The following is a 25,452-nucleotide window of genomic DNA, read 5'->3' on the forward strand; positions in this document are numbered from 1 at the left end:
GCGTGTTAAATAGTAGTGAAGAAAGAGTCATTGCCGTACAGAATAAAAGGATCATTTTATTCAGACATAACTTGTATACAATAGTATGTACAACCTATATAGCAACAATGTTTTGTTTTAAACAAACAGGACTCTTAAAATATAGAATAATATATTTGGTGTTTTATCATAGGAAAAAAAGAAACATTTAAAAGCGACAGTTAGTCGATACGAGGAATGCACAGATAGCACTTTTTTTCAGACCAAGTACAAATAAAAATTAGGGAAGACCTGGGACAGTCGTATCATTTTTCCTGTCCCAGAATGTCCGTCACCCAATTCTGCTATCTTTGCATTCCTAGTCAATGACATCCTAATTCGGAGGTAGTTACATTACATAAACTGTACACGCTGTTGGTCTACCCTTAAGTCTCCAGATAATCGCAATCAAAGTTTCCATTTGATGTTTAAGACAGAACAATATGAATGATAAGAATTTCTGAATTTGTTTGCTTATTCTGGTTAATCACCTGACAAGCTTGACAATGAATCCTTTCATTGTCAAGTCAACAGAAAGTAGGAATAGACACAAATAGTTAATCGTAACCAAGCAATGTGTAACTTTGAAGCCACACGTGAAAAAAAATCACATTTTGATATAACATTTATACATAAAACTCTGTTCTTGGTGTATTTAAAGTCCAGCCCCAAGTTCTCCAAGGTGTTTTACTTTCAGTGGATGGATTTCAGCTTTTACATGATCTCTGTTGAAGATAAGAAATCTGTGACCGATGCAGTCCACTGAATAGGATCTAAAATGGTCCTTTTTGTTTGTATAATGGCATTTTGATTCCTTATTGCGGCGGGAACTTTCCCTTTTTAGAGGCACTCGACTGGTTCTCAATAATATTCATTTGTGGTATCATTGAGCGGTTCTTTGTTGACTTGGGCCCGGGATTAGTTTGACTGCCACTGTTCATGATGACCTGCGAATGTCCATAATGCCCAACTTCTCAGACCCATTTACGGACTTGGAGCAACAGAGTCCGTTATGGTTGAGCGATGCATCGGGCAGTTGTTGCGTATATCTCGATTCAAAGTCTTCGGACATGCTTTGTTGTCACGGCTGCCTTGTTCTCTCAGTCGCTCTTTAGCTCTTACAGTAGGTGTCTGGCAAGAGATTAGAGGAACCGAGGAGGTAGAGGAGCACTGGGACAATCGAATTGGCTCCCCGCTGCACAGGCTGTCGATATCAGCGAGAGAAAGCTGCGTCGATGTTTCGGAGCAGGAGCTCTTTTCTGTTTCCACGGAAACCAGCGAGTCTACGGTACGGTCGCGGCGAAGTTGGAGAGGCGCTTTTGGGCGATACCAGAAAAAATACTGGGAGTGGTGTCGGGTGAAAAGGAGGAATAGTAGTGGATTTAGGCAGGCGGGTAGAGGCTGAAGAAGCAAAATGATCGATTTGAGCACCTCCTCTCCGAGAGATAAGAGCCCCAGGAGCGAGCAGATGGAGAAGAAAGCTACCGGCACGTAAAGGAGGCCGTTTGTGAAGATCAGCCAGGCCACGTGTTTGATCATAGCGCAGTCCCACAGGCCTTCGCATTCTCCTCGAAGTAACTCCCAGTAAAGTCGGATGTACGAACAAGTTACTACGAGTAGGCACAGGGTGTTCATCATGATTAGCACCAAGGGAAAGATAAAAGACGATGCTTGCTGAGAGGCAGAAGGCGGTAAAGGCGTCGGGAGACAGAAAGGTGAGGAGCCGTACTCCCCGAGTCCAAACGAGGGGAAACAAGCGAGGACGAGTGACAGGGTCAGACATACAAGTGCGAAGATCCGCACGCTTCTCAGCGATGGCGCTTTCCCGTAGCTGCGGACGCATGTCACGCTTGCGCCGCATTGCACGGCCGCCAGCGTCAGCAGCAACACGCTTGCCTCGGAAGCGAGCACCCAAGCCCATCCCGTCACCTGACATCCAAGGCCTCCTTGCCAGGGGGCGCCGTGTTGACTAAAGTCTCCCATTGTTAAAGCGTCGACAAGAGCCAATGTGCTCGTACAAACGCCTGTCAGAAGATTAGCGGCGCCCATGCAGGCCACCGTGAATCGGAGTGGCGACAGGGGGCAGGGCGAGTTGAAGAGCGAAAGGAGCAGCAGCGAGTTCCCCAGTAGAGACACCAGGGAGATGGTCCATAAGCCGACACGAACCAACCAGCTTCCCATCAGAGAGTCGCAGGGACGGAAAGGACCTGCCACAGCAAAAAAGATCCGCGTTAAATCAAAATCTATCAATCAGTCAGCTGGCAGGGTGTTCTCGAATTGATGCCAATTCAGACCTGGTGTGGGAGTGCACTGGACACTGGCCTGAAGTTTGGACTCCTCTATTTCTAGCTGGAATTCCTCGAGGTCAGGGTCATCTGGAATGATCAACAATTAGAACTCTAAATTTTTCAAAACTCATTCACTACCATTGACGTCAAAGATCAAATTTAACTGGGCTGGTGGTGAATGAATTAAAAAACGTTTTGTATTGGCTAAATATTTACTTCCTTACATTGTGTGTCAGGTTGGTGTGGATACATTGCAGCAGTTCTCTTGTGAAGGTCATCGTCGGTGTCCCATTGGTTGATGGTCTTGTAGCCATCACAAGAACCGTAGACGCAGCACTGGTAGGCATACGGCATCTCAATCACCCTGGAACACACAACCAAGTTAAAATGACTCGGAATCTGCGCAACAGTCCATTCGCGATTGTGTTGTGTGTCGTTCGGTATGTTTGGACCATAAGAAACGATTTTAGATGTTACCTCATACGAGGGAAGTGATCAGGGCTGAAGGCATGGTATAGTTTGATGTTTCCTCTCAGTTTAAGATGGGTGAGACCTGCCAGTCCTGTAGATGGCACTGAGCTAAGTCTGTTTTCACTCAGGTCCCTAGGAAGAGGATAGAAACCAAGAAACAAGGGGTTGGATGTCAGGTCAATCCCATACTAGCAAATATCAAATATATATACAAGGAAGAAAAAAAATTGAAGTCACTTACAATTTGACTAAAGAATGTAAAGAGGCAAAGGCATCTTCATGAATCCAGTCGATCTTGTTCCAGCTCAAATCTCTGACAAAAAAAAAAAAGAGTAATTGTTTTCAATATGTCTTGCGACCAATAGAGGTCAGTAGAGCTACATATGAGTAGGTAGTTTTCTCATTGAAAGTCTTTTAAGCTTTCAATTCCCTGACTGGATCTAGTTATCTCCCTGTCAAACGAGAGCAATTTTGTAAATATATATATCTATATTATTTGAAAGTCCTATAGAGATTAAACTGCTTCACAAGAATGTCGACTCTCCTAGTGGCCATCTAATGACAGTTGGCGATCCTGCAAGATCCAATTCAAAATTAAACATAATATGAAATTAAAAAATATATATACTTACAGTGTTTTTAACGAGGCGAGCTGCTGGAAGGTACTGGACTCTAACCTGGTGATTTGGTTATGCTGAAGCCCTCTGTTGGGAGAATTGCAAAGCATCGAGGTGAAGTGTGACTTTTTGTGACTATCCATTGCGCTGTTGATCACTCACATTTCTTGGAGTGCAGAGCAGTGGTAAAAACTTGGCAGGCGCTCGATTTGGTTGGATGACAGCTCCCTACAGCAATTAATAATGTTAGTGTATGCATGTGAAGCCCCTCCCCCTTTTGTTTGTCTGTATACTCACAACACTCTGAGACGAGGCAGCTGTTCACATAGATCCAAAGGGAGAGTGGAGAGACCCGCCTGAGTCAGTGTCCTAAAATGAGAAAAAGAATCCTCTCAAACAAACAAATGACAATGAGCCGAATTTAGATAGGATTTTTGTTCTTATCCGAATTTTTTGCTGATTATTCCAATATCAATCAGCTATGAGTGAGATCACCGCTTGTACCAATCACATGGATTAGTTGCACATTTTACAATCAATTTTAGAGCTACGGCTAACGATTATTTTCGATTACTTTGTCGATTATTTTTGTCAAGCTCTCCTACAACGAGGTGCTATTCTCAGTTATTTGTCTGTAGTGGGGCTTCTGTCTCAATTTGATAAGCACAATTGTACTTTAGCCTGAATACAATAGTTCATGACCAATGGCTGGACCGATTTTCTTCGGTTTTAAAAATGGACTAATTCTGTTATCTTCTAAATCAGGAAATGCTGTTGCTAATATTTCAAATTTAGTGATTGTGCCAATTTAGTTATCAGATGTATTATAAAATAATTTGGGCAGACCAATTTCCTGTCTCAGTCCCATTTTTAACTGTTTTTGTGAGTACAGTAATTGTCAAAGGGGAGACACTCACAAAACCTCCAGGCTGGTTGTTCCTTTCAGGTCAGGAAAGTTTTGAATTAGGGTGGCTCCATTCAGGGAACTGCAGCGAAGGGGGGAAAAAAAAAAAAAAAAAAGTGCTCACTCTCACTCATGCACACATATGTTTGTCCACCAGACTCTGTCTAACAGCTCGTTTCAACGATCACACTTTTCATCCAACATCAATACAGGCACTTTTTGGCTGCCACGCTAGACATCATCAGTCACACCATTTAACATGTTCTTACAACACACACTCTCTTACCACATCAGGACACAGCGCAGCAATATGCTAACACAACATCATTCAGTAGGCCATTACACATGTCCGCTCTTGCTGCTCGGGACGCACCGTGATTTAAATAGCGTTTGGGTGAACTCACTGGAACGCTTTTTTTGACTGACCGCATACTTACAGTGTGTGCAGCTTCGGTAAGAACTGGAAAGCGGATTTTCCCACAAACTGGATAGGATTCTCGTAAAAATGGCTGCAAAAAAAAAAAAAATAAAGATAAATTGGGCTTGAAATATCGTTGGAGCTGTTGAATAAAAAGGCCAAAAGCAAAAGCGTGAAGCTCTCACATGGTTTGAAGATGAGGGTTTCCCACAAAGGCCCTCTCGGGGATGGCTTTGATATTGTTGTTATGGAAGCCCCTGCAAATGAAAGTCAGTGTGCAATTTATAGTTAGGCAGTCTATTAATATGGCTCTGGTTTGTCTTGGGTGGGGGGGGGGGGGGGGGGGTGACAGTGTGTTTGTGTGTGAGAAGCAAGTCATGCAGCACCTGCCTTATGGTTGCACAGCTGAAAAACATTTTTGGTTACAAGATATTTGAACATGAACACGTATGCTGAATGTGTCTGTGACACATGTGTGCGCTGTGGAACATCTGCTGAATTTCAGTAAAGACATAGTGTGAGTGTGTGTGTGTGTGTGGGGGGGGGGGGTGCAGCCAGCACCTGCTTTGGGCGAGAGAGATTGTATCCGAATGCCACATTAAATTCACTTAACAGGATTAGTGGGGATAACTCAGCCATGATAGTCATGTTGGGCAGGTGTTATTTTGTGCATGTGTGTGTGTGTGTGTACGTGTGTGTACGCACAGCTCCTGAAGCTTACTCAGTGTCCTGATGGCCACGGGGAACTCCTGGAGTTCATTGTAATTTAAATCCCTACGAAAGACAGATAAACATCATGTTGTCACGGTTACATCAATTATTCAAAGCTCGAAGTTGAAATCGAAGTGCACAGGAATTCAAATTCCAACATGTAACCGCGCCCCTTATACAGTACATGTCATTCGTTCTCCGAAAAGGCTAAAGGGGTTTTGAAGTTTGCGTTTGACCCTCGACCTTTGCAGCACTTACTTTATTATTTGGGTCTGACTCTCATTAGTTTCCCAGGAAACACTGAACCATAACAACTGTTGCTATCACTGACATTTCTCACATGCAGGTGGCAGGAAGGCAGGGTGGGGGTTGGGTTGGGGGGGGAGGCTAAATGGCTTGCTTGTATGACAATGTGCAAAAATGTACTCTGCATTCTGTACAGACAGTATCTATAATTATACCACATTGAAGCCTTCGAAATATGCATTCTTCCCCCCCCCCCAATCTGGTTCTGCCTTCCAATTTGTATTGAGGAAAATGTTGATCTCCAAGCTAACAAAATAGCAATCTTTATTCTAACAACAACCTACTAGAAGTACCTCATGAGACATTATTACAAGACACGCAAGGAAATTATAGTAAATAGATCTCAGGGTGTACTTTAGAGAGTTTATCATTTTTTTTCCTGAGGTCATTATAAAGCATTTTTATTGCTGTAGACACATAATGATTTGTTTTGATACCTGCTCATATGTAATTATCATGGGATTGTTTGGGGAAGCGTCACAAGCGGTTTATCATGGTCTCCGGATTACAGTTGTATTATTCTAAATTTGAGTGTTGAGACTGGAGAATGCATCATTAGGGTAAATGATTGCACCAAATATCGTATAGGTTCTTCTCTTTGAATATATGAAGATACTCACAGAGTCTCCAGACTATGTAAACCTTGGAAACATCTCATTCCCATCATCTGGATTCGGTTGTTATGGAGATGCCTAGGGCAATGGGCAAAATTGTTGTTAGAGAGGATTTTGGGTTTCTTTTACAAATTGCACTTATAACCACATCAACCAACAGAACTCCAGTAATCCCTCGTTAATCGCGGATAATTGGTTCCAAAAAACCACCCGTGATAAGTGAAATCTGCAAAGTACGGTCACCAACAAGAAGAACTGGGCAGGCTAATCAGTTAGCAGAAAGATGCTAATTGTGCCAACACGCAAAAACTGACTTCTAAAGGAATGTAAATGAACATTTGGAGCAATACTACATTGTCCTAAAGGTTAGACACATGTTTCCTCAATTTAGAAGTTTTATTTTGACTTTTAAATGTTTTTTTTAATTTGGAAAAAATATCCGCGATGTAGTGAAGCCGCGATAAACGAAACGCAAAGTAGCGAGGGATCACTGTAATTCATTCTGTACTTACAGAACAACAAGCGCAGAGAGGTTGGCAAATGCATCATCAGGAATATGCGTGATCTGGTTGAGGGCCAGGGTCATGGCCTGAAGGGATGGTAGAGCATCCAAGGCCGTGACTGGGATTTCTGACAGGGAATTGTCATCCAGCCACAGGTGTCTTAGAGAGCGCACCCCTCGAAATGCGCCAGCGGGAACTTCAGACAAGAGGTTGGCGTCCAGACGTCTGTAGGGTTAGAACAGGAATCTTGTGGAGATGTGTTGTGGAATTCAAAACGGGGCCTTCCAGGAAAGTAATTACACATATTTTATTCTATTACCAAGCAATTATGGTTAATCCTCTGCGATGAACCATATTTGACTTTACCAGTACAGGCCTGTAGAGATGCTACTGGCTGATTATTAATCCCTCTGTCACAGGTTATCAAAGGGTAAATCAACCCCCAAATTTGATTTCGTAATGTTCCCTGAAGCTGAACTCGTCCAAACACAAATTTTTGATCAATCTTTTGTTTGTGGGATATAAATTCAACAGGTAAACATTCTGTTTTGATTCATCTCTGGGGTCGGCCATTTTGCCTCTTGACATCACAGTTGCTCAACCAATCACAGATCACCAGTTTTCTGTAGCTGAGCCGTGATTGGTTGTGACATGAGACCTGTGATGTCATTTTCAGTCGACGGCAAGTGGCAAAATGGCCGCCCTCTGAAATGGATGAATTTTGCCGCTTAACTCGTTCCACAAACGTAATATTAATCAGGATGCTATACACAATGTCCAGGCTGATCGGTGGTCTACTTTAGGCCGAGATAATACTCCAAGGCCACGTCCTCTTTCTATTCTACATTTAGTCAGTCACACTTAGTTTTTTAATCTAATCCCTCTCTCTTTTTTTTCTTCATCTTGTTACATGTCTACATCCAAGAACTCCTAACTACCAGTCAGCTCACAGATCACCACTTGATTATTTTCTAAACTTCTTTCTCTGTGCATCGTCACCCGTCCAAGACTTCACCAAACAAACAGAAAGATCAAAGTGAAATCTGAGCTCAAAGTCTGAACTCTTGGCTTTGCTCCCCAGGGGCCGACTGTATATATATATCTCCGGGCAGACCAACATCACGACATTTTCATTGTCTACTTCCTAAGAAAGTTATTTTTAATATCTATTTCTTGTGCTTAACATCGTCCCTCGACATCACGTGCGGACCGTGTTTGTCCTTGACCCAAATCGCCAGATGAAAGCTGCGGAAGACCTTCCAACTTTCTGGACTACTCTCCAGGGTAAAATAATTGTTCCTCGGTGTGGACATGCCAGGTCTCCAAAAGGTCTAGTCAGAACTCGGAATGTTTCACAGCAAGCAATAAAGCAGCAGCTATTTCCTGTCTATTACATCAAAGTCTGAAGTATGGTTATGGGAAAGTGAAGGAGAACATTCTCTTACACAATCCAGGAGTTGTGCCGACTTATCTGTCTGAATTCTCCAGACCAAATCTTTTCAGCGGTACCTTCTGATGAGCAGTCATTATCTTCCTTTTTTAATTTGAACTTCCTTTGACATGTGAGGACTTGGTTCTCCTAATGTTTGTAGTTATCTGGAGACAAGATAATTCTTGTTGGAGATCAAATGATCATTTGTTTTGGATGAAAGCGTTCCGTGCTGTGATGCCTTTTTTCTCTCTCTTTCTACTTAATCGCGTGTTTCTCGTCAGCGAGAGGCGCCGGCAAGCTTTGCTTTCACCTTCATCTTTCTTTGCTGTCCTTTTCATTATTATAATGACAAGGTAGCGGGTCTCCATGCAGGGGCTCATTGTGTGTGCCTGGTTTTGGGACTCTTAGGGGGAGTTCAAAGACCACACACACAGAATTGACTTTCGACGCCCTCGTATTGCATGTTGAAGGCAATGACAGCATTTTTTTATTTTTGACAACAGATGTGGGAATAAGCAAAGTGTATTTGAGCACAGCATGTAAGCAGGTGGATGTTGAACAGCAACCCAATTTGTTCTCTGTAGAAGAGTTTTTTTTAAAATTTGTTTTTATGATTTTTGGTCCGTATTTTAGTTCTAGGCCAAGCTCATTTTTGTCATGGGCTGCATTGCAAAAAGATGCATTGTAAAAAAATGAATAAAAACATTTAACTGTTTTTCTTTCCACCCCTAAGAATTTTGTAGTGTAAAAAGAAAATTCAAAAACATTGTTTTCTCTGGGTCTCAGCATATGGAAAGCAGGCAGGTGGAGTTTGTCTGCGGTTTGATATTAAGACGGACAGGTAAGGTTGAAGAATTACAGATGGGATCCACATGCGCTCACCCCTTGCTGACATATGTACGGATGAGACAATTAAGTCACCAAACACTCATTAGCGAGGGGGATCCAGTGCGGGTGGTGCCAGAAGAGTGGAAGAGGAAGAGTGCGGGAATTAATGGAAAATGAGCTTGTTTCACAGCTCATTGGAGATGTTCTCCCTGGCCTGCAGTGTCTGCTGTTTCCCCTCATGGTTTCCAGATGCTACCTTCCAGTGCCTTTATGCAGACAGCTCTGTAGTCAATGCACTTGAGCCCGTATTAGAATACAGTCTGCAACGTGTCACTGCTAATATATAGCTGAGATATGCGTGGGTGGGGATTGTAGCATTTTTTATTGACTGCAGAATGAGCTGTGTGTGTTGGACTCACAGTGAAAGCAAGTTTGGTAGGTCCCACGGAGCATCGTCGGGAAGTTTTTCAATGTGGTTGTTCTGTAGCATCCTGGAAAAAAAAAAAAAAAAAAGACATTGGTTAAATGAACAAAACATGAGGGCACAAATAATTCCATGGTGATTGGAATCTGACCCAAATAGGAAAAAAGGTCAGTGAAGGTAGAGGAAAGGAGAAGAAGCTCCTTGGGTGGGCTGTTGATGTCATTCTCAGAAGAAAAGAGGAAATGGGGGGCAAGCAATTGAACACTCTATTTCCTCTCCTGCTCTCTGTTTCTCTTTTTGGTATAGGTTACTCAGACTTGAAAGCCAAACTTCCGTGGTATTGCGAAATTTATTAATTATCTGAGCTACCACAAAGGGGCACCTCCAATACCAAATGAAACATGGAATGAGAACCAAAAAAAGAACCAGTAAAAATGTCACTGCCCGAGACTGGAATATTCCTCTTCACACTTTTGGTCCGAATCCACAATTTTTTTGTATTTTTACATTTTTAAAAGCAGCTCATAACAGCAATAAAATATTAAATATAGTCTCTAACAAGCAGGATCATATTTCGCTGGCCGGGATGCTGACATTTTTTATTTTTACATTTTTAAAAGCAGCTCATAACAGTGGTAAAATGTTAAATAGCATCTCCAACGAGCAGGATCATATTTCGCTGGCCGGGATGCTGAAATTGTCATTTTGAATCACAGTGTGCATAATGTGGCTCGCGTTAGCTGCGGGCTAACAAATAGCCATACATTGATACTGACCAGACACACGAAGCCCACCTAAATACATTTTTCTTTCTCCGACATCGAGATGTCGATGCCAATATTCCCTGACACATTTTTTTTAATAGCTAGCTAAGCATGTTTTTGGAATTAACGACTTGTCGTATTAAAAGAGGGCACAAAAATAGTTTGACTTCTCGGTCACTTGTTGGTATCACGCTGGGTGGTACATCTTTAACTCTATGTAAGTGACATTTAAAATTTAATCATCACTATAGCGCTTATAGTATACTATCCAACAGAACAAGCCCACCATTCACCAACCAAGAAGCCCGAAACCATAAAATGACTCTCCGAACTTTGAAGGTTGTGAACACTCTGGTGAACGTGGCCTGACATATACCTCAGCTGATTTCCAGAGATTTGCTTTGTCCAACACCTACTAAAAAAATTTTTTATCATCTTTTGCCCTCCCAATTCTGGCTCTATTGTATGTTTTTATAGCTGCTGTGCACGTTTTTCTAATTTACTGCTTGTAGTACTTAGAAATAGTTTGGTGGCCGCTTCGCTGTCACTCGTAATCACGGTGGGTGGCGTGATTCTTCGCAGTGCACCTGTGAAGGTGTGAGTTCTTAAAAAAAAAAAAAAGAAAAAATCAGGAATTCATGACATCGCGTTTAATGATCTGTGTGTAGCAGTCAAGCAAATGACTCTGCCCGAAATCCTTGATGCAGCAGCCAAGCTGTATGGCAAGAAGTCAGAAGTCATAAAACTGGTGTGGAAAGGAAGAAATTACTCACAAAACTTTAAGGTTGTGCAGACCCTGGAGAGCGTGGCCTGAAATATACCTCAGCCGATTGCCAGAGATTCGCCTAGAGGCCAAAAGAGAGATCACAAAATGAGAGAAAATTTAAGGACAGGCGTATACAGACAGTACATCAAAGTTTACGAGTCTCTTAAGAAAATGTTGCCGTTTGCTACGTTCGTTACTTTTGGCTGAAGGGATCAAGTGCTGCCATGACTTCATCGCAAGACTTTAGGGTGAATGTTGGGGCAGTATGCAAATAATCGGTGATTTGCTTCAATGTGAAATTTTAAGCCAAATGTGTCAAAAGTAATTTTTGTCGCGGAGGGCCGTTATGACTTCCAAGTGAGAACTTGTATAAATATATGATCAAATATACCCCCCAAAAAATATGCTTCAATAGCTTTGCAATCCAAATCCAATCAATTATTTGCTCATCTATTTTTAAATTTAATTAGTAACAAAATGTAGTCATATCACATAGTGTTGCTAAAAATGAAGAGAATTTGGAAGAATCCTGAAATCGACACATGATTTGCCTTTACGAGCCACAAAAAAATTTGTCAGATTTGAATCAAACTTAGTAAGTGATGAAACTAAATGTTTGCGTGTGCGTGCGCACATGTCGTGCGCGTATCCTTTTCGTGTGTCGAGTGACAGCTTGCGCTATTTTCCATGTCCTTGATTTAAATTGGGCTCATTTCTAAGGAGCCTTGAGGATAGCAAAAGAAGGAAAAACCACACGCATTCATACAAGCAATCCAATCAACTTGTTTATCAAACACACCACCTAATGGTCATTTGTGAGTGTGTATAAGATGTCCAAATAAATAACGCCGAGTCCAGTCGTGTAACTCTCAAGGTCAGAAACGGCGAGCGCACTTTAAACACAGATTGGCGCTTCACAGCTTGAGACCACCCACTTTTGTTAAACATATGAGCACACGTTACAAGCGGCATCCTCGCGAGCGCGCTTTTTGGTTTTTTGGTGCAAAAAAAAAAAGAACGGCAGCTCTTCCAAAGGAGCATCAGCGCCATCACCCAGATGGGTTGTGTGCAAACTCTCGCCGACATCTGATCCTCCTGTCAAATACGTGTCAGGCCGACTCACCCGCATGCAACCTGCCAAATCTCACACTCTTCAAGTGTGTGTTTATCAACACAAATAGAGACACAAATCAGCGAGTAGAAACTGGATTTTTTTTTCTCTTTCTCCCCCCAAGTTGCCTGTCAGTCGTGCCGAGAGAAAAGCAGTAAAACATAACAGCTGTTTCAGTTTTGTTTTTATTTATTGCTATTGCTCAAGATGCCCATGAGGGACAATTTAAATATCCACTTTTACAGGACTAAACCGTTTCTATTGACCTTCTTAAGGCCCCATAAACTAGATCTAAGCCTCTTTTCCGTATAGACCCTCGGGCGTCTTCCTGTTGAAGTAAAAGATCAACCACAGATGCATTGCACATATACAAAAGGCTCTCCGTAGCCATTATCGGCACCGTGTAGGACTATCTCAGACTTTCCAAAGTTCTCATTGGATACTTTATTTGTGAAATGGATTATCATATCAAAAGTGAAGATGGATCGTAAAAATATGTCTTGAAAGACATCCAGCGAAACACTCGTAGCTGCGTTGACACGGAGTTTCCATGACATCAGCCTGTGTATATACGTGGATATATAAGTTCCGCACTTTGGCTTTCATAATAGTTCGGAATCAACTTCATTCTAATGAAAAGCGTCTTGCGCTTGTCAAAGCGTTGCCCCAGCTTTTTTTTTCTGTTTGTGTTTAATTTGATTTCAGGATGGTTTGGACATTTGTTGGCCCTGGAGCTGCACAGATAAAAAGTTGGCTTGAAAATTTCAGAGTGCTTCAACCTTGCTGAAGTGATTCTTAGAATAAACAAAAGAGACAACAGTGGTTTTACTATAATGGATAAACTGGTAACCAATAAAACCACTTTGACTCAAACGATCTCAATTTGATACGATATTAACAAAAGCCTTTATTTTATTTATTTAACCTCATATCATAAAGTGATATACTATCCTACATTTGAAGATGGTTTTTTTTGGTAGATGAAGTTAATATTTGACTGACAGCTCTTTGAAGTAAAAGCTCCATCATTTGTTTCATAAAATAACTTTGAATTATGTCCTAATGAGAGGAATGTGGGATGGGTCAGACTTGAAATTGTAAAGAATTTGCTCTAGGCCAGCCAACACTGAAACGACTGAGAATCAAAGCCATGCTCATGCTTTTGCTTGAACCAACTATGACATCATTATAAATGTCATTAAATATCAGAAGCGGGAACGATATTAACGAAGGTAAAAAGCAATATAATACTTTTAAGAAGGCCCTCGAGGAACTGCTGTATGTGGCTTCAAATGATTTCATTGGCACTCCCACAAAACGCATTAAAAATAAGTATCTTAAGAAGTTACATGCAATCATATTGAATCATCGTAAAGTGCTTTAACTTGAATTAGAATGGAGGTGTGGGAACCGAAAGATGTAAAGCCAAACATCAAACAATTTAATCACGCTACCAGTTGCTGCATGTTTAGCCCCGCCCCTTTCTGGTGTTAGCCGCTAATAATACGCACACACACATTAGCTGCTTTTTCTTTGCCGTATATATTGATAATAACCCATCCGTCCACTTTTTTTTTTCTTCTATCAAGATTATTTTGAAGAAACTAATATTTAAATTAAAAAAAATGGTGGTGTCCAACAAATGATATAATTTTTCAATTGGGTCCTTAAAGTGACTTCTTCATTCTTGGCTTGGAAAAATCCAGCAAGAAAACTTCACCCCATGGGGCATTTATGTGATGACAGGAGTTTTTAAAATTTTTTTTTTTTAAAGTGAGACTTTCCGCTTCTTGGCCATTTTACATTCCATTTTGGAGTATGTAAGGGAAAAAAACAATGTGTCAGTTCGTGAAGGACAGATTAGTTCATTAAATTGTGTTTGTGTTCAGCCAGTAATTAGTTTTTTATATTGGCATGTTCACCTGATTGTAAAATATCATTCTCAGTAGCTATTGCAAAACATTTTTGTCTCGCGCATTCGTGCCGCTGGCAAGTCAGCATGAGATTTTTACGGCGTGTACCGAACCTGCTTACCGCTAAAGGCACAAAATAATCACTGGAAATGAATATCGGGTTCATTCCGCAAAGTTTTTCGCCGCAAGCACTTTCTCGCTTGCCAAGAGGCGGACCGGAGTCATCAATCGCTGTCACCGCAACGAGCGTAGATCAAGCCCAGCTCGCTCGGGCTTTTGACTTCCTTGTCATGTATGAATTGCGAGCGGAGCTTATTAAAAATGAGCCGAAGGATTCCGTACTTACAGTTCAGTTAACAGGTGCAGTCGGTGGAAAGCTCTCGGCTCGATCTCGCTGATGTTATTCATGCTTAGATCCCTGAGGAGAGAGAAACAACAGAACCAAAGTATCAATCAACCAACGAGCTACCTTATCGAAGGCCTTTGAAGAGTGTCACCCCGTGTAAATTATATGTCGACGAACCGCATTTCGTACGGTGATCAATCATCTATATGAGGAAGGAGGAGAGGGAAATGTTCAGTGAAACTTTGTCGGGCAACTAATTTCAACCTTTTCCTCTTTTCCAGATGTCTCACTCAAACTTTTCTCTGATCTGACCGCTCGTTCATCCCCCTCCCCCCTCCCCTTGGGAGATTGTATCATTCCACCTTTCTGCTCGCTATGGTTTGAAATTGGACAGTGACAACATCTATGTCAGCCCCGCGGAGGAAAACAAATCTAACCTTGTGCCTCGGTCACGTCGGGCCCTTTTTGACAAACACCATACGGAATGCGCTGAGGTCATCGCTATTCTTTTTTGCCTTTATAGTCAACAGACTCTCACTTGAGACGTGTTTCTTTGTGTCGGTGATACTAACCATCGCTCATGAGGCCAGACCACCAGGCGAGCAAGTGTAAACTGCCCTCCCCCGAAAAGCCCGTCAAAAGTCGGGAGCTTTGACTCACGACCACGCTCGCTGTTTGTTTGTTGAGTCACACAAAGTTGGCTTGAAAGAATTCATCCATTGGTATGATCTTTGGAAAAAACATTCCATGGCAAAAAAAAAATTGACTTGTATTCATATTTAACTGTTCTGACAGCTCCGTGCCATCTTGTCAAGGGAAAATGAATCAGTTTGTTCCACATTCATTTCTTTTTTTGTAATTAAATCGCCTTTTTATAGCTCTGCTGACATTTAATACATTCCTTATGAACTCCGCAGGGGTCAAAGGGCAGAACAGAGCTCCTCAAGGTGTCAGTCAAGGGCATCTATATCGCCAGTCCTCTCATGACGTCGTCACATGACAAGGTAGGCCATTCATCTTCCATTTACGCTAATTAGAACAAATACCACACAACTTGCCTGTTATTTCTGTTCCATTCGGATATTTTAATGAGTCGCTACACAGTTTGTATATCTTGGAATGACATTGAGAGCTCAAAGCGCACACGCCAGAAAAGGTAGCAAAAAAAAACCCCAACAATTGTGAATTACAAATTACATCCCAAGTGCTTTTCATCTTTCACGAGTCAACAACAGGCCCTGAAACTAACTGATTATGAAAACAGTTCAAAGTCAAATGAGCCGTATAGAAAATGCGATCAAATTCAATTGGGTTACAACGTTGAAATCGTTTCAATGGCTCCCAGCTGGAGGCGGCTGAGCTCCATCGGGGCCAAAAACCGCACGCCGCAAGTGTTTCTTCCCTTCTGTAGTCTTATCAACAATTTTCTAATTAGATTTGTATATTTGAAGCATGCCGCCGATTGTTTTTGACAGCTAATATTGGGCCGGTGCCCTTGCAAAAAAAGAACAACCTGATGATGTAATATAAATCCAAAGACTTCACTCAGCTTCTCCAAAAGACAATAACACTCCATGATCTCCTCGCCCCCCCCCGACGGAATAAACAAGCTACAATGGGCAAAATGTTTCAAGATAAAGACACGACGGTGAGTCATGGGGAAAGGTTGAGCGAGTGTGGCTCGAGACTCCGAGACATTTCTCCAGCGCGGGCCAAGGCCTCTGCTGACAACTTGACGTATGGTTGGAAGGCACGGCGCTATGGCTTGTTTTTAAAATCAAATAACAGCTGTGGCTTTTTTAAACCATGATAATTATGATTGATGACTACCACATGTGCATTGTGTCGGCTGGCGCTGTGACGTGCGGGTATTTTCAGCGCGGGTACATGAAATGAGAAAGCAAGAGCTTCCTTTTTTTTTTTGCAATTGAGGTTTCTCGATTCTAATTTGAGGTGTGTGACAGCATCTTTGACTTGAAATCTACAATTTATTCATTCCGAACATGCAAAATCCACACAGGAGCCGGAATCGAACCCGCGATCTTTGAACTGTGAGGCGGATTTATGCCACCTTTCCTTTCTTTATCAAAAAATGTTCCATTTTTTAAACTTATAAATTCCCATACATCTTTCAACTTGCAGAGGCCCACAGGAAATATCAGCCTTTGAGATCTGGAACAAATGCTGACTGATGCCCTCAAGCCAACCAGACACAGACTGTTGAATGAGTGGCAAAAGCTGCCATCGAATGTCTCCATCTCTTCTGATGATGAAATGATTTATCGGGTAACCGTGTCAAGGTGTTTTTCTTAAGGGCTGAGATTTCTATTCATCGCCGTGGGCCTTCTGCTCTTTTATCCTGTGCCACTCGAGCTTCCAATCTCTGCTTCAAATTTCAACCGGAGCGTGGAGTTACATCGAGCGCTTGTTACAATAGTGTGATTCATCATATTTCCTTTTTTTCTTTTTTTTTTTTTTGCCGTCAGCCCAACCGCTCAAGTATGTTATCGGCTTTATGATCAAAGGGCCGAGTGTGAATGTGCCCTATGTGTCTTTTCTGGCTAATTTCGAGCCGGTGGCCCTCCTTGACAAGCGCGATGATTTAGCGCGACAAAACAACCGGCCGCAAGCTTACGAAACATAACCGCGCCGCTGTGAGGTCACTACAATCGGGAACCACCGTGGCATTTTGGAAGACGTCATTCCAGACCACCCTGGTGAGTGAATTCAGAAAGAAATTGACTTGATGATATCACAGGATTCATCTCTCCAGTCGCTGCGAGCATAGAATGATCTAATTGGTAGAAAAACGAAGCTTCAAGTATGCTTCATGAACCAGTTGTATTTTTAGACTCCTCTAGATGGCACTGTAGTTTAAAAAAAAATGGGTTTACCTCATTTCTGAGCCAATATCAAGACATCGTGGTTGGTCCAGTCTTGCAAAATGTATGGCTCAGCAAAATCAGTTAAGAATTACCTTCTTCTTTGACATCAATGTCATTGGCATTTATACAAATATGCACATTGCCTTTGGGAAGGATCTTGTCTCCATGATTTTGACAGTATAACCTGTTCCAAAAGCCCTGTCAGATTTGTCTTCTTGATTTCCTAACATCCCAGCAAATCTATTATCCCGCCGTGTTCAGGCAAAGTCTCGCACCCAGCAAATAGCGCCCGTGAGATTTGTTCCTTTGAAAGGCAAAGAACATTGGCCATGGTGGAAAACAACAACCAGGGTTGGATTTGTGTATTTGCCATAGTTTGGGCCACGCCTGGGTTGTTTTTTACCGTCACTATGACAGTAAAGTCTTCCATCACGTTCAGCTAGTCCGCTTGGCGCTTTCAATGAAAGAGGATCTTTGATCCCGCCTTCAATGGGGCCTAAATGCTTTAAGGTGAGGTCTCTATTTGCTTTTTGTCATTTTTTTTTTTTTTAAACAAACAAACTACTGCTCTCATTCTTTCTTTTCTCGACTTCCTGGGAGGGAGCGCTTTGTGTAAGAAGCAACTCTCTTCTCTTCTGTCTCTCATTCATCTGCCACAAAGAGCAGAAGGGTGAGGAAAATCTTTTCACCTGGACAAGAATGTCCGCCGGGACCAGTGGGATACAAAAGAGCACAGGAAACGGATAGGGAGGAAGAGAAAAAGACCAGATAAGGCAGAAAGGAGGGATTGTCGTTTTGGGGAGAGTGACAGCCGGATGTCCGGGTGGAGAAAGCGGCTCTTCACTTTGGGGGTCATGTCATGGGAAACCCGTTTGTGCCCTGTGGGAAGTCTTCATAGACTGGTATAGTGCGCGCGGGGCACATACACGCTTTTATGTCCGCTTCTTGTCCTCCCACACATAAGACGGAGGGGAGAGGGGTGAAAGGTCAAGCACTTCACTAATGGAACAGGAAGTGTTGGAACAGTGTGACATACAACTGCCTCCGAGATGTGGACGGGGACTGACAGGCAGCTGTTGTGAGCTGGCCAAAAGAGACATCGTAGTTTAGGAGCCCATTTTTGGTGTGTTTATAAATAAAAGGCGTACCTCGTAAAGCTCATTAACAAATGCTCCTGATTTGGTTTTTTTTCGCTTTCAAAGCTAATATTTAGCAATGACAGTTTTTATTGTGCAAAGATCCCGGAAGATGATATAATGCAGATTCTTCATAGTTTACTATCCTATTTTTTGTGTGTTTATAAATAAAAGCTATACCTCGTAAAGCTCATTAAGAAATGCCCCTTAATTATTATTTTTTTTTTGCTTTTAAAGCTAATATTTAGCGATGACAGTTTTTATTGTGCAAAGATCCCGGAAGATGATACAAAATGCAGATTCCCGGGGTCACTTTGCCTTTATGGCTTCATTGGGTTGAATGGCAGAAACAGGAGGACAGGGGTTGTAGTTTGAAATAATTTAGCACAGCCCTCCCAGATCGGCTTCTCTGCTCCATATAACGTACGGAACAGTGGCCGCAGATAACATCGAGAATGAAAGGAAATCTTAAGCCAAAGTCTGCTAATGAAGACATGCGGCCGCTGTCATTTTGAAGCCATTTACTTTGGCCCTGTGCCGTGCATGTAAGGTACACCCATTGGAGTTTTTCTTCCTTCTTTTTTTGACATGTAAATCTCATCACAGTGGCACAATTCCCAGCTGATGGAAAACACACGTGCTTGTAGAATTTCTACGATAGTCTTTAAACTCAGCCTCTGATTTTTACTCTTGAGATTATTTTACCTCATTAAGCAGAATGTAAAAATGACTTTAAAAGTCATTAGATGAGCTATCCAGTGTGAAAATCATCAAGAGTAATAATTGGCAGGTGTATTTATTCCATTTATACAGTAGGGGACATTTTTTTTTTTTCTTTTTGTAAAGCACAATGGCATCTCTGTCAGTAGAAAAGCGACAAGGATATTCATGCAAGCACTCACACGCGCAAACATTCCCATGAATTCCCAGGCCAAGAAAGGGGCAGAATTGGAATCTGGGCCATGTCGGCCTTCTGAATTCACTCAGTCAGAGGCACCCCTCATCCTCATGTCCCAGGCAGCACATTCCAAGCCTCCATATCATCCTTACGTCACGCCACATTGCCTCTAAACATACAAGGAGGAGTCACTCTCTGGCTACACTTTTATCCACTTAAAGCAAACTCAAGGCTCGGGGGCCTGATACGGCCCCCCACATCATTTTATGTGGCCCGCAAAGACAAATTGTGTCAATACTAAAATTACAAATCGTCTTCACATTAGAAATAGAGAAAGCAATTTTTATGACATCAATTTTCTTTAAAGATTTTGAACAGTTTTGACCAATCTCTGATTTCAAAACTAGTTATTTATCAGTTTCTTGCGTAGCCCATACTGCATATACACATTTATTCCGGTTAGCTGCAGCATGTGCCCAACGTCAAGAAAAAGAATAGCAGCTCATTTAAAACTGTTCCGGCTGATTGTCCAAAAAAGAAATGCCTTTAAAGTCCAATCTACATTGATGCCACGTTGCCATTGAGATTTGGTTTTTTCCACAAAGCACACTGAGGCTACTGTCTCTTCTTCGTTTCCCCCCGGGGAAACATTATTGTATCCATTGTGCGTCTACCTGCCGTCTATCCCCGAGAGACATTTAAGAGCTTCCCAGGTTGATGTCAGGAAACCGCAAGCCGGAACACTAACTGCCCACTCCTTTCCGACACCCCTCAGGCGCAAGTATCAATTTTCTATCCGACGGAAGCGCTTGTCATGTTCTCTAGAGGAGAGGGATGAGGAATTACTCTCAACACGTTTGGCAGATTCTTCTGCTTTTACAGGAAGGAAGAAACAAAAGGAACCAGAGGGGAAGATAACATGACTTCCTTTTCTTTGTGATGGCGTTTTCTTTTGAAATCAGAGGTGCATTATCCTCTCTTATCTGATCGGAGGCTTGCTGTCAATGTAACCTCTGTGCGCAGGATTAAAATTGGCAAGTATTCCCAAAGAGTTCATGCATAGTTAAACAGTGGTTCTTGTTGAAGGTTTCAAAGGTGCATTCACTGAACCCCTCTTTAGTGAATAATAAAATTCTTTTTTTCCAATTCAAGACATAGATGTTTTTTTTTTTTACTGGTGCACAAAATGAGCCGTTCATGAACATCACCTTGTTCAAAGAACAAAATCACCACAATGTATGAACTCAAATGACATTTGCGAGATATGCGCCATCACGAATTTACACAACATTTTCGGACCCCTGAGATGGAACTCAGACCACTCGAAATAAAACGCAATCCTCCACATGTTTACACCTGCTTTAATCTGTTCAAGTCCATCCATACGTCTTGTCAAGAAAAGCATGAAGGCAACCATCCGCAATTGTCTGGAGCCAGGGATACTGATGCAGGGGCTGATAGTGAAACAGAAGTCCGTCCTAGAAAACACACACACAAAGGCTGCTCTTGGTTTTCAAGTGTTCTACCTCAAACAATTCACCCCCATTGGCTTGGGTGTCTCCGTCTGTCTGTCGCGCGATCCTCTCTGTGTCTCTTTTTTTCTTTTTCTGTCTGTCTCAGACATGTGACCCCGGTCACTCACGATAGGAATCATTCCATCAAGATAATAACGAAATGACACGCACACGACAGTTTTATTTACTGCCACAACACGGAGGGGGGAGTTGGTGTCTAAAATAAATGCGTGCCACTCTTTGGGTGCTTTCAAATGTTCACCTCTCCTGCTCAGGTTTTCCCTCTTCATCCTCCTGTTCATTTTATAGTCCTGCTTCATTTCAGCTGGCTGGAAAGCATAATTCCCTCCCTCGGCAGTCTGGGTGGTCTTGCGTGTGTGTGTACGCGCGCGCGCGCACACACACGATGGTTTTCATCTGTCTGGTACTGTACGAGCTGCAGTTTCCATTAGAAGTTCACCACCGGCAAAAAAAAAAAAAAAGCATCACCTAATCACTGCTCGATTCCAGCCTCCGACGTCGTCACTTCATGGGGAAAACATTCGATTTTTTAGTGAAGTGACATCTTGACCTCTTCTTTTTTCATCGAAGCATGAAGCCAACGTCTGATGTGTGTGTCCTCACACACTGTACAGTACACAGTGTCTCCGAGCCCAAAGCGCTCTCCTTCCTCTCATCTAATATCAAAGAATCTTTTCACGTCTCACATGACAGCTCATTTCATACATGGCCCCCAGATATGGATTTAAATACCTCTACCTGCATCATAAGATACTGAAGTGATTACAAATAAATGGTGCGTCTACCTGTTTACCCAGAGCTCGGCCGAGTGTGCAAATAAACACCGGGCTTGGCCTCCGGCGTCAAATACATTTGAAGCGCTCTCTCATGACACGGCCGGATGATGTCATGCCGTTTCACAACCTCATGTGGATCAGGTTTTGTCATGTGGATTGTTCCCAAGTCAATCCCTGCAAACCTGCACGATGTGCCGGAAGGCTGATCCCAACTTACTTTTACACTCACTTGTCGCTCATGTCATCTTTTGTACTTCGGGGCGAAGTAGGTGTGTGTGATGTCATCATTTTCGTATCGTCCCCACGTTCCTCCTCGTGTCGTAAACATGTGCGACTGTGTGTGTGGGCGTGTGCGGTTGGTCGCAGCGTTTATTTATCTTGCTCTAAATCACCCCTCAAACTCACTAATTGCTCCAGTGTTAGGTAATGAAGGGAAATGAACAATTACTCTCATGTTTGTAGCCAATGTCGGTGGGTGTATCTGTTTCAGGCGTGGAAGGAAATTAAGAGTAGTGCACAGAAGGAGTCCCAGGTCATGGCTGGTGCCTTGCGTTTGTGGGCGTGCCTTACCGAGAGATAGATGTGACCCTGAGGATTCCCGGTGAACATAAGAAATGTGGAAATTGGATGCGAGTATCACAGATGTGGACTCAGGCATCATTCATGGAGAGTTATCCATTGTATCCTGCTTTTTTTTTTTATGACATCAACTTTTGATCTTTCCCTACCCGTTGGAATTCCATCCCACTGTAAAACTTGTACATCCCCCCCCCCCACCGCCCCGTGTGAGTAACGGCTCCATCACAGTTTCCTGGATTTGACTTCAGTCACCTCTATCAGTTATCAAGACATGCCTGTAATCTGTCCTCGGAGACCCGTGTCGAAAAGTAATTTGAACGTTTTGGCAGCTTTGTAAGAAAATCGTTCACGTTGCGTATATCGTCTCTGCTCTTACTTTGACACTCCTGGTGGGAAGCGGCTACTTTGCCTGAAGTATAGCCACGAATGTTGGACCGTTGCAACGTGCATTTCTTTTTTTAAAACCTGAACTTTTCCACAAAGTTTGCTTAATGACTCAATAATTTCTTGCACGAAACAAAAGACAGTTTTGTCTTCATGACGGCAGCAGCTCATTCATATTCAACATGAAAGCACTCATTTGAAGGTCAAGCCAATTTAGCAAAGGTCAAGTTTGAACATTGTTAAAGTCATGCTGTAAAGAGTCTTGAATTTGTGACAAAGAAGGCTTTGAAGAATAAATAACTATCGTCAATATATAATTGATCAGGACGGTGTGAAAAAAGACAGGGAAGGTCATTCGTAAAAAAAAAAAAAGAAGTGTACCCAAGGTTAATCCTTGAGGAACACCTCGAGTCTGAACTAATGAATCTGACACCTTTTTTTAAAAAAAAAAAACCTCATTATTTTCTACTCTCTAAATGATAAACCACAATACATTTAGATCATGGACCAAAAATGACCCAACACTTCCTGACATCCAAGGTTCAGGTGCATCTCACGAAATTGACCTTTCTGAGCTACATCCCGAGCCTGTGGTTTACACTCCCGCTATTTAGTGCCATCAAAATAAGATACACAATAATCATAAACATGAGTTGTCCATTCATTGTTTCTAAGAGGTCAACACAAACACACAAACTGCTATTGTCGCTGTCCCTGGTGTGTTGCCATTTTCCCCCAGTGTGTGTGTGCATGCATGTGTGTGTCCAATGAACAAACATGTTGCCTTAAAAAAAACGAAGCCATTCGATATCAGAAGCAGGAAAGGAAGCGTTTTCCTTGCTGGCTTGTTACTCACAAATAAGTGGTGAGCGGGCTGATGTCGCTTGGCACAGACGATAGTCCCGACTCGGAGCAGTCCACCATGATGAAGATGGTGTCTTGTTCGCACTGGCATGCCGATGGGCACTGCGAGGCTGCTGCTCCCTGCCTGTCCTCAATCCGCTCATTAGCCGTGGATGCCCCGACCCCGTCGAGCACGCAGAGAAGAAAAAACACGGGCAGCATGTCGGAGCCTCCACCTGTCTGCCTCCACACCTGTCTCACTTTCTTCTGGTTCGTCAGCTATGGGGAGGAAAAAAAGCTCCCTGCTCTTTCTCTGGATTTTTTTTTTTTTTTTTAAATGATGGATCCTAATCAAAGATTGAGACAAACTTATTTCTTCAGGAGCTCTGCACTTGCCGCTGTCACATCTCTTCTGTTCAAGTCCTAATTTGATGTCCTTCCCATATGCCCTCTAGTTTCTCATCATGTATCCCCCCCCCCGCAAAATGCACTCTATCGTCCCCTTTTCTCTCTTGTAAATATATCCGAGGCTTTCTGCCTCCCACTCCTTACCTATTGTAGAAGGAGCGCACCAGCGGCGAATGAGCTCCTCTCATTGGCTCGTAATTTAGGGATGGGCTGGAGCATCTCTAGGAGGTGGGAGGGGCCGCTGAGTCCTCTGCGCTCCCTTTCTCCCCGTTTTATTTTGCTTCGAGGCTCAATGTGAAGGGAATGACTGTTTGGGTAAGGGGACATGCAAGGGGGGCGAGGGGGACCTTATGAATGGAAGTGAGAGAGCATCTATAGCGAAAGAAAAGGGAGAAAAAATTTGCATGACGATGTTTTTTTGGGCCAAAAAGTTAGATGAAAAGGATCTGATTGGAGGAAATTGCAATTCTCACACTTGTGCCGTCCCTCCGTCACGAGAAAGATCAGAATGCGGGGTCTCGTAAGTCGCACCTTCTCAGGTTTCTGCTGCTGGATGCTTGGGATTTTGGACTCTCATGTGACAGCATGTGTGCAAACACACAGAAAAAAGATATTAGCAGTGGAGCGGACAGAGGAGATGATTAAAAATACATTGAAAAAAAAATCTAGACAATCCACAAACGTTTTTTTTGTGGTATTGAAAGAAAAAAAAAGAGATAAGATATATCAGTTCTGGACTTTTTTTTTTTCACCATTAAAGTGAACTTTAACCTGTGCGACTCATTTAAAAAATAAATTATAGAGAGGAACTAACTAACTTTTTTGTGGTATTGAAAAAAAAAGATAAGATATATCAGTTCTGGACTTTAACTTGTAAGACTAATTTAAAAAAAAAAATTATAGAGAGGAACTAAGTGCACCTCAAATGTAAAAAAAAAAAAAGAAGTTTGTACGGTTCTCGGTATTTGGATACCTCCAAGCACTTTCTTTCGCTACCATTCTGCGGAGCCTCAATGGTTTCTCATTAATTAATTAACATTCCTATGTCACTGTGTTTTCTGAGGGGCCTTTGTTATGGCCCCACAAAACCTCTTTCAGAGCTGCTCTTCACATCGTCTCTCTCATGCTCGCTCTCTCCCACTCACTCTCTCTCTCTCTCTCTCTCTTTTCTTCCACTTTCCAATGGAATGTCTGTTTTCGCTCCTTGTGTCTATTGTCATTTTAAATATGTTGCTATCAAGTCATGCTTTATGCACGCTTTTTTTTTTGTTTTTTGCCGCCAAGCCCTTTGAACAAATATTCCGACAGTTGAAAGGAGATGGAGTGAGCCTTTGCATCCACATGCAAACAGCGCTGGCTGGCATGCACACACTTCAACTGCATCCACCTGCACCCTCCACCTTTCTTTCCCCTTCCTGTTGGCGGAGCTCTGTCATCTTTTAAATTTTATTTCGTTGTCTGGCCCAAGGGGATTTCTTTTACACACACAGAGAGAGTGTAAAGCCGGCATGTCTGGTCTTCTACCTGTCTCAAGTCTTGCTTCTGTCTCATTTTTGTTCCTTTCTTTTCCCACT

General features: G+C 42.4%; 2 protein-coding genes across 2 annotated transcripts in view; one reads left to right on the forward strand and one right to left on the reverse strand.

Moving 5' to 3' along the window:
* Window positions 1–72: 72 nt before the first annotated feature.
* Window positions 73–23,972, reverse strand: lgr6 (leucine-rich repeat containing G protein-coupled receptor 6). The gene is made up of 18 exons (XM_088358051.1): window positions 23,484–23,972; window positions 14,435–14,506; window positions 11,072–11,143; window positions 9,530–9,601; window positions 6,860–7,075; window positions 6,354–6,425; window positions 5,422–5,490; window positions 4,902–4,973; window positions 4,736–4,807; window positions 4,312–4,380; window positions 3,692–3,763; window positions 3,557–3,622; window positions 3,410–3,481; window positions 3,019–3,090; window positions 2,784–2,909; window positions 2,531–2,670; window positions 2,313–2,393; window positions 73–2,225 (listed from the first exon to the last, which is right to left on the reverse strand). Exons 1-18 carry the CDS (start codon window positions 23,690–23,692, stop codon window positions 1,003–1,005), a joined length of 2,847 nt encoding a protein of 948 aa, XP_088214177.1. The 5' UTR covers window positions 23,693–23,972; the 3' UTR covers window positions 73–1,002.
* LOC148402902 (transcription factor PU.1) overlaps window positions 2,542–25,452 on the forward strand; it is a 30,247-nt gene continuing 7,336 nt past the window's right edge. The window contains exons 1-2 of the mRNA XM_088358082.1: window positions 2,542–2,645; window positions 15,352–15,438. The gene's annotated coding sequence lies outside the window, so the exon portion shown is untranslated. The remainder of the gene's footprint in view (window positions 2,646–15,351; window positions 15,439–25,452) is intronic.

Source organism: Syngnathus floridae, chromosome 2 (genome assembly GCF_059516105.1).
Source record: "Syngnathus floridae isolate MCC-2025c chromosome 2, RoL_Sflo_1.0, whole genome shotgun sequence".
In the NCBI taxonomy this organism is placed as follows: Eukaryota; Metazoa; Chordata; class Actinopteri; order Syngnathiformes; family Syngnathidae; genus Syngnathus; species Syngnathus floridae.